This window comes from Rhopalosiphum padi, chromosome 3, assembly GCF_020882245.1.
Source record: "Rhopalosiphum padi isolate XX-2018 chromosome 3, ASM2088224v1, whole genome shotgun sequence".
Taxonomy (NCBI): Eukaryota; Metazoa; Arthropoda; class Insecta; order Hemiptera; family Aphididae; genus Rhopalosiphum; species Rhopalosiphum padi.
Genome location: NC_083599.1, coordinates 81,737,576 through 81,747,749, shown reverse-complemented (window position 1 = coordinate 81,747,749; position 10,174 = coordinate 81,737,576). Strand labels below are relative to the sequence as shown.

Here is a 10,174-nt window from a genome sequence, read left to right as displayed (position 1 = left end):
TAAAATGCTCGTAGAAGCGTATAGGAAAGTGGCACGAGGTCGTGCGGAGTCCAATAAATAATTTAACTCGTATAAGTTGTTGGACATCGTTCGACGATACGTTCGTTTATTACACGGCACAAAACAAAATTACTTAATGAAAAACTATGGTACAATTGGTACAATTGTTGGAACCGACGTAAACGAATTTCACGTTATTGAGGCGTGGAGTCGTTAAGTTCGGTCATAGACTTATAATGTAATAGACTATATAGGAATGAAGGCTTATCATTGAATCATAAATATGTGCGAGAGAGACAGCCTCTGTTGCGGTTTTATCAAGGAGGTTATATTACAACTATATGTTTATACTCTTTGGGTGATTTTCCCCGCCTAGTATAAAATATAATTCTACTTGGGAAGATCGTATATTTGCGTTGAAGCGATATTGTTTTTAATTATATTTATATCATTTTGGTTCAAAATGAATCCGTCAAGATGTCACGTGACAAAAAAAAGACATAGAGACATCCATAATACTAAAACATTGAACATTATTTCTATATCCTTACCCTAATCAATAATCATACAGTTAACAGAATTTGGTATTTATATAAGTGTTATTATTTACCTACCCGTGTAACGTGGTGTTCATAGTATATTTTGTTTTTAATTTAATATAAGTTTAAAACATATATTATGGTACAAACGTGTTGTGTTACTGGTTGCAGTTCCCAAAGGACTGTAAATTTGGGACTAAAATTACATAGGTACAATTTAATGAATACAAATTCATATTCAGTACTGAAAAATATATCTCGTTATTTAATAAATATAAAATGTAGGTATACACAAGTATAATATTTTATATTTGCTATTTACAAATAGGTTTCCAAAAGAAAAAAAATTAAGAGACAAATGGGTGTCAGGATTAAATAAAAACTATGTATTTTCACCATCTATTCACACTAGATTTTGCAGTAGACACTTTAAAGTTGCTGATTATGTAACTAACTTCGGTACAAAGAAGCTTAAAAGTGATGCTATTCTATCAATATTTTATTCACCCAGAATTTTATTGAATGGTAAGAAATTATTATGGAGTAGGTATACTCCAGGTACCTATACTTTTTTTAAATTAAATTTGTACGCAAGTCCTATTCTAAATAGATATATTTATTGTATTTTGGTTATTATAATTTCCATATAGAATTTGAAGGAACTGTTGACAATGACACTGTATCATCAACTTAAAAATTTAGGTAAATATCCATATTAATGTTTAGTTCATTAAAAATAATTATTATTATGACAACAATTAAGTTACTTGACTTAATAGAAACTGAACATATTCCAACAATTGTGACACCAAGTAGGAATGAGATATTGTATCGAGCTACTGCCGTTTCTATAGCCACAATAGGTAAACATATAATTATTTAATTTTCATCGTTTGGAATTATTAAGGTTGGCATATATTTACATTAATAAATAGAACTTGAACATAACTACTGTAAACATACATCACCGTCATCACCAATCACATCAGTTGAAAATAAACTTTTGAAATCAATGCCTACTAAAAGTAGTACATCTTTAAGGTAACTATTAATCTATTAGAATTATAAGCAATGTAAATAAAACAGGTAGGTACATATTTTATTTGCCTATTTAAGAAAGACTGAGATATGTTGCCTATTGGCTTATGTCATGTCCAAGCAATGCTGGTATAAAACACTGTTTTTAATAATTTCAATGCATTGTTTCTTCGATCCACACTAACTGGGACACAGGTATATGAGTTACGGTATACACTTTACATAAATGTATATTTTTTAGAAAAAAAAAATGATGCGGTATTGCGGTGATTTTGAAGAAAAAGATTTAGAGACACCTCGAAAAAGAAAATTATTTTGGAATATTTACCAGCGTACTAATCAAATTAAACAGAAAAAAATCAAGGTGCTCAAACAGAAAAATCTGCGTCCCAAACTAAAAGTGGATACTTTAAATAATTTGTTTGATGACTTACAAATAAAAAATAAAATAACAGCCAACTATTCTCATCTTTTAAAGGTATACATGTCGCATTATACAGTCACATTCATGACTACATTAAAAATTAGTCATTGTTTAGACAAACCAAACCAGACAAATTTTTCTTTATAACAACAAATATTTTCTTTAGTCAACTATAGTATGAGTATGTATTATTATATGTATAATATGACTAACCATTTTTTTCTAGTAGTTTTTTATATGTATTTTTTTTATATTTTATAATTAATAAAATAAAAATTAATTATTGTATGTGTATGTTGCATGTTAGTTTTAATTTTGCATTACATATTATATTAATATCATATATTCCTAAAACTTTTTAATAATATTGTTCAAGTAAGAAAATTGTTTTTATCTATCACAGTAAAGACTAAAATATAATTTGTTTAGTATTTGTATTTAAAATGAATAATTTTTAAAATAATTTATAAAATAACTCACAATTTATCTGTGGTTATAGAGTATTGGATCTGAAGAAGAAAAACATTTATTAATGAGGAAATTACGCATATCAAAGGGAAAATCAATTACCCCTGAATTGAGAAAATTTGCTTTAACCCTTCATTTTTACTCTCCATCTGCCTATACATATGTTAGAATATATTTTCCAAAAGTCTGCCTGATATCAGTACTCTGAGAAAAGTGGTGTACTGCTGTAAATGGTTTGCCAGGTATTACAAAAGAGTCTGTAAAAGTTGAAGAAATGAAAAATCTTGGTAAAAATTTGTTTGGTTGTCTAACTATGGATGAAATGAGCATAAAACAGCACGTTCAGTGGACAGGTAAAAGACATCAAGGTTATGTGGACTATGGACCAGGTGGTAGTACAGCAAGTGGATAATCTACCCTACGCTAAGGATGCACTTGTGTTTGTAGTTGTTGGAATGAATACTGCTTGGAAAATTCCCGTCGCATATTAATTAATAAAAGGTATTACTGCTGAAGAAAAAGCAAATATTTTAAGGTCTTGTCTTGTAGAACTTCAGGAGACAGGTATAATAATAAAATCTTTAACATTTGATGGTGCTGCTAACAACCTTGCAATGGCTAATGTGCTAGGAGCGAGTCTATATTATCCTGATTTAAAATCTTATTTTAAGCATTCGGTTACACAAAACACAGTACATATTATTTACATATTATTGGACCCTTGCCACATGGTAAAATTACTAAGAAATACTTTAGGAGACTGGGGTTTACTTTTTAACTCTAATAATGAAGCAATTAAATGGAATTATTTTAAAAAATTGGTTAATATTCAGAATGAGAGCAGTCTTCATGCAGCTACCAAAATAATAACACGACACATTCGTTACTTCAAGGAGAAGATGAAAGTCAATTTAGCTGTGCAAATATTCAGCAATAGTGTTGCAGATGCAATATAATATTGTAAAAATGATTTGCAGATCGCAGAATGTGATGGGGCAGAACCAACTGTTGAATTTTGTCGTAGGATAAATAACATTTTTGATATATTAAATACAAGAAATTATTTAAGTAAAAGTCCATACAATAAACCAATTAGTAACTTCTCGAAACATGAAATAATAATTTATATTGAAGATTCCATCAAATATTTAGAAAGTCTTCAGTGCTTAGAAAAGAAACCTAAAATAGGATTGCGTTCAATAATAAAATCTGAAAGGAAAACTGGTTTTATAGGTCTTATTGTAAGTCTTACAAGTCTTTGTAATCAGAGCAAGAGGTGGTTACAATAACAATCCTACGGTTGCCCAGTTCGAAGCTGCATATAAAGCAATAATTATTCATGCTGAAGTAAAGTCATCTAGTAATGCTAATTGCATGGCATTAGATAACACTTCAGTACTTCGAGTTTCAAGTGTGAAAAAAAATAAAGAGGATCAACAAAAAGAACTATTAGATTTGTTATGTACTGCTGGGACAAACGATATAGAAGATGACGTACTGAATTGTATATCAACACAATGCATTTATAGATGACATAGTGGCTTACATAGCAGGTTTTGTTGTGAGAAAACTGGAAAAAAATATTCTATGTTTAGTTTGTGCAGCTGAATTAGAGTCAGAATCATCAAGATCACAACTGTTTGATTTCGAGCACAATATCCGCCGATCGCTCTTATCTTTGTATTATTATCAGTCCACTATTGTAGTCAGTAGCGTGTGCGTGCTCGAAGCGTAACGTTCTCTAATATGTGTATTTTTATAGTTTTATTATAATAAACAACTTCGAAAAACAATCGCATTATTTTAGTCATTTAAATTCGAAATAGACTTATTCCTGCCTTCGGGTTAAGCCCGTAAAATATTAAGAAAGTTAACAACAACTTTTAGACAGAAAAAATCGAGGTGGCTTAGTCAAGGCAAGTAACAGTGTAATCCAAATTTGTAGAATTGGAGAACGGGCAGTAAGGGAATTTAAACAAATAGATAAATCTAATACAGTCAATAAAATAACACTTTCAGCTATGAAATATATTAACATGGAAAAATACTTTGAAAATTTATCAACTCATATCTTAGATCAGGAACCACTTTATAACCATCTTCTACAATTAATCAAGTATATTTTAAATTATTATATTACGATCCGTCTTCATCACATCAACAAAAGTTCTAATGAAATCGATGATAAAAGAAGGTCATACTATACAAAATTAGTTTTATTTAAACATCAGTAATATTTTATTTTTCAAATAATTTTACAAAATGAAATATATTGTTTTTTTTTTGTATTTGTTTATAATGATTACTTCCATTGTTCTTAATTTTTAATTAGTTTTTAGCTATGTTTTTTATTGAGTAAAATACACACACATATACGATTGTTTGTACAATAAATACCTTTAGCTTTCGTAACTAAATTAGTTTATGTAGTTTAACCAAAAAATCTTTGTGATATCAATCTTGTTTCTAGAGTATTAATCAATGTAGATTATATACCTCTCGTTAATAAACATCACGGTGAAAACAACAATAATAATTTAATTTAGATTAATATAGTAATATATAACATATTTCGTATAATAATAATAATTTATTTAAAATTTAACATAACAAAAAATGAAACATCATAATATTTAATAGACAATAGTGCTTACGTTTAATTATCAGTAATCTTATCTAAAGAAAAACCAAAGTATTTGTATAATTTTATATAGTCACCGATAAAACCGCAACACAGTCTATCTCTCTCGCACATATGATATCTTCAACCAGACTTATGACGAATGGATCTTTGCAGGAAAAAAAAATTTGTGTCAATGTATAATATTGCCTATGTTTGGCCCCTTTTCTGCAGCTTATATAATGTAATAAGGATAATATTTATAATAGTAAATTTAAATTATAATAGTTAAATGTATGTGATCGTCATTTAATAAAATATAATAATACATAATTCGTAAATTCACATAATGTACGATCGTCATTTAATATTTAATAATATACAATAGTCAATACGCAAATTCACATAATATAAGTAATATACAATTCAATAATAATATTTAGAAATTCATTTTTTATTAACACTATAAGAGTGATCGTCAGATGAATGAACATTTAAAACATTGCATGTATTATTTAGTAAGGATTTTCTTATTATATTACCTTCACTCGAAGACAATTGAGGAAATTCATGCTTATTATTTTTATTCTTAGTGAAGAAACGTGGTTGTTTTTCAATATTTTTTTTTATGTTAACTGTATTCTTATCTGTTGGCATAGGTTTTGACTCATTTGTAAGTAATTCAATAATTTTATTACAATGTTTTAAAATATGTTTTTGACATTCTTCATTTAAAGCCCCAGCTCGATTGTGCATACCAATTATAATCTCTATTTTTGTATTAATTTCATCAGTTAAAGATGTTGATGAAGATATTCCAGCAGTATAATATTTCCATCAATAGCTGGTAAGGCTATTACATTATTTTCATGTTTGGTATTCATTACAACATTAAGTTTGGCAATTGCATGTATATGTTTACAGATATTAAAATATAAAACATTATCTATGCATGAGCATTTAAATGTATGGACACAGATATTACAAGAATCACAACGTAAAATACAATTTTCACAAATAACATTACATTTTTCAATTATATATTTTATATATAATTCAATTTCAGAAGTAACTATCCATATATTTGGTTCAGTTTCAGTAATCATGTTTGATGAAATATTTACAATTTTATTATGACTAGATATAATTTTTAGTAATTTGGATGACTTTTTTTGTTCAGTAATTTTGATGGCCCTTTCGAAGAATTTGTCTCTAACTAGTAGCAATAATGCATTTATTGATGAATTCAGTCTTCTAGATTGTTTACCTTCTAAATAACAATATTTGATACTTTTATGAAGGGCTTCTAAGTACATGTTAGTGTTAATACCAACATATTTCCGATTAAAAAATTCCAATTTTTCAACCCTTGAAGAATATGTTGTAGCAAAATAATTACCAAAATCAGCAGTGTCTAAATCATTTCTGAGGTAATTTAATATTTTTAATAATTCATTATTAAATGCTTTTTCATCAGTTTCATATAATAAAGATTTTAATGTTTTAAAAACTATAGCTTTTTTTTATGGCAATGTATTTTAGATAGGTTCTTGTTCCAACTTCTGAGTACATGCCATGTACATAATAGTTGTTTTGAAACTGGAACCATAACAGAACACCATGCATTGTAAAATGCTGGTTCATCATCGGACATATGACAAAATATGATTTAATTAAACCAACTATTTTTTTTACAGATTTAAAAAATAATATGTATAGAGTAGTATCGGATTTATTGCTAAAACAAAATGCCACTGGAATACCATTACCTACCATATTCATCTACAACAAGTAACGTGTACAGCTGAAAACTGTAAATGTTCAAACCATGGGTCCCATTAACACAGATTTTGTCATTTCCAAATTTGACCAGCATTTCGGCTTGGAAATCAGTCATAATAATGATACAAAAATCATCTTTTCCTAAATGAGTTGCATCATCTTGCCCTTGGTGTTTAAAATACAAAACTGGATTATTACTACCTTTTGCTAACTGTTCTGCCCATAATTGAACACTAAAAAAAATCATTTTCATGTCTTTTTGTAAAACATTTGTTAATATTGTAGTCCCTTTTGATGTTGTGCAAGTCTCGTTTTTCTATTAAATGTAAACGCTTCAATGTCGTTCCTTCCACAGAATCTCGAACATCATTTAACACTCTTTGAATTGGAACGCCCATAGATAACTTATCTATTAAAGAGTATTATCATTAAGTATAAATGGTACAATAGTATGATATACTGAATAAAATTATATAACTACCTGCCAATTGTGCTCTATCAGCTGTAGTTAATCTCAATTTTCCGATTTCATTTTGGTCCCATAAATGAGTACTGCTGTATTTTACAATTAATTGATTATCCTTCTTGTGTAATTTATTATATGATGGATATATTTTTCCTATTTTTACTGATCCACCATTTTTTAAGCTTCTTTTACCCTAATTCAAATTAATATGCTTATTTAAATTTTACTTTCTTATAAATTTCCTTACTTTGTCAGAAATCCTTGGATAAAATGATCTATGACATTAATAGTATGAATATTCTATATTGTTAACTTTTTTTGGTGATGTTCTCTTTACAAATTGACATTTATTTGTTTCTTCAATCTCATGTTTCCATTTCTCAAATTCTAATAGTATAAATAATGTATAAATATTGTAAAATATTTTTTTTTTTTTAAAACAGTTATTGGTAGTTTTAGAAGATTAAATTTTGTTAAATTAATTACATTTTATAATATTAATTATTAAATATTTAATTATGTATAAATTACTGTAAACCATAGGCGGAGCCAGAAGTGTTGTTCAGCATATGCAGAATCTAAATCGACCCACCACAATAAGGGGAGTGGATTAGGGAGGAGGGTAATCCATAAAATCGCAAAAATGTTTTAAATAGTCACTTTATATTTAAAAATAATTAAGATTGGAGTATGTAATAAAGATATAACATTACTTATGTCATGACTAATAATAAAAAAAAAAAAATTAAAAATATATATTTATAATATTGACTTAAATAAACTAATTAAAATTATTATAATGACATTCGTCTATTAAAATCTACCGCTATTTTAAAATCGTCTATAACAGCATCAGCATCAACATTTACTGCCATTTCCTGTTCTACTGTCAATACCATCAAAGCATTCAATCTCTCTTGCTTCATGGTAGAGCTTAATTTGGATTTGACTAGGGTTAATTTAGAGAAAGACCTCTCACAAGTACAACTTGTTACTGGGATCACTACAAACTTTTGAATGACATTAAAAAATTGGTTGAAGTATTTATAATGATCATTAGACTTCAACCAAATTAACCATTCGTGGATTTTACTTTTATTACTTAAGCTGTCTTTATTTGGAATCGTAGAATTATTTTTTAATAGCATTACTTCTACTTCTAGTTTTTCACTATCACATTGAAACATTTTAGATAGAAAATATAGGTCAGTTTGCGATATATCCATATTTAGTAAACTATCAACTGCATTTATAGCTTGCATAGTGTCCTGGCTAAATCGTTCATCAATACTATGAACCATGACGTCTATCATTGGATAAAAGGCTGATATTCTTAGTTCTGATTCTTTAGTTTCTTGAACAAATTGTGTTTTGTTACTGTCTATGTGAGAAGAGATTTTTCTTTTATTAATTAATGGAATTGGAACATCCAATTCTTTACATATAGATACACTTGTATCAAATATTTTTTTAAAATATACTTCTGTTCTCATATCTAATAATGCTAAACGAAGAGCTTTTACATTTGCCATAGCTGAAAGTAAATCATAATTTTCTTTTTGAAGCATTTTACTAACTTTATTTATCAATTGTAAAACTGGTTGCATAATTTCTAATCCTAATATAAAATTAAAACTCTTTATTTGAAATAGAAGACCACGTCCTTTTGCACATACATCAGTAGCTGAAGTAGAAGAAATTATTTCTTCTATTGCTGGGATAAGAACTAAGTAATTATGCTTTAGTGCTGCAACGGCTTCTGCTCTACATGCCCATCTTGTAGTAGATAACGATTTCAATGTTTTCAATTGCATGTTAGTATCTTTTGATATTTTTTCTAAAATAGCATGACGTACCGCGCTACCTTCAATAAATGAATAACACAATTGAACAACTCCAAAAAAATCAAATATCATTGGTATATTTCTCCTAGTAGTACAAGCATCTACTAAAACCAGGTTGAGGCAGTGAGCATAACAGTGCACATACATGATTCTTGAATTTTCTTCTTTACATTTAGTTTGAACTCCCGAAATACATCCTGACATCGTGGAAGCACCATCAAAACATACAGACACCACATCATCCCAATTAAGATTATAGTTTGACATGATTTCTGACAACACTGCAAATATGGCATTAGAATTAACACTTAATAGTCGCTTAAGACAAATAAAACGTTCAACTGGCATAAATAAGTGTATATCAAAATATCGTACAACCACAGACATCTGTTCATGATGACCTACGTCAGTTGTATCATCTGAAATTATCGATATAGGTTTGTTACAAATTTGTGATAATATTGTTCTTTATTTTATTCGCGAAACAGCGACAAGGGAAACAAAATGCAGCATCCAATGTTTGACTATACTCTAACCAATTATAATCGTGATACCATTTCGAATGAAAACTTCTTTTAGTAGTACCTACTGTTTTTCGAGGAAATTGTATATTCATTGGCTGATAAGGTCCTTTCTTAATCCTTTCCATTTTTTCAAGCCTATTAGATGGCAGTGGTATTACTGGGTCCATGGGATCGGTTGTTTTATTTTTACTAATCATATTGATAAATGATAATGCAATATTTGAAATGTAACCTCTTCATTTTTGATCGACTTTCTTATAACAGATTTTTTTTTGGGGGGGGGGCGATCAGGGCGTGCAGCTGCATACCCTGCACGCCCTGTGGCTCCGCCTATGCTGTAAACATTATTATTACCTTCAAATATTTCAAAGTTCAATATGTCATTATTAATATCCACCGTATGTCTTATATTTAAGTGTAACTGGTAAGTCTTAAACGAACTAAATATTTTATTACATTCTTCGAAAGA

At 28.4% G+C, this 10,174-nt stretch overlaps 1 protein-coding gene across 1 annotated transcript; it reads right to left on the bottom strand.

Annotated features, from left to right (window-relative positions):
* Positions 1-4,339: 4,339 nt before the first annotated feature.
* On the bottom strand, positions 4,340-9,902 carry LOC132926188 (zinc finger MYM-type protein 1-like). Its single transcript, XM_060990526.1, has 7 exons — positions 9,767-9,902; positions 8,142-9,600; positions 7,353-7,426; positions 7,175-7,280; positions 6,863-7,104; positions 5,632-5,859; positions 4,340-4,488 (listed from the first exon to the last, which is right to left on the bottom strand). Exons 1-7 carry the CDS (start codon positions 9,900-9,902, stop codon positions 4,340-4,342), a joined length of 2,394 nt encoding a protein of 797 aa, XP_060846509.1.
* Between the last annotated feature and the right edge of the window lie 272 nt (positions 9,903-10,174).

Excerpts from the sequence above, each read along its gene's own strand:
- LOC132926188 (XM_060990526.1), bottom strand. The coding sequence starts at position 9,902 with ATGATTAGTAAAAATAAAACAACCGATCCCATGGACCCAGTAATACCA. Across the intron at positions 7,105-7,174 it reads TTAATAGAAAAACGAGACTT|TGTTCAATTATGGGCAGAAC; the intron begins GCACAACATCAA and ends GATTTTTTTTAG. Across the intron at positions 5,860-6,862 it reads ACTTGTTGTAGATGAATATG|AGATTATAATTGGTATGCAC; the intron begins GTAGGTAATGGT and ends ATACAAAAATAG.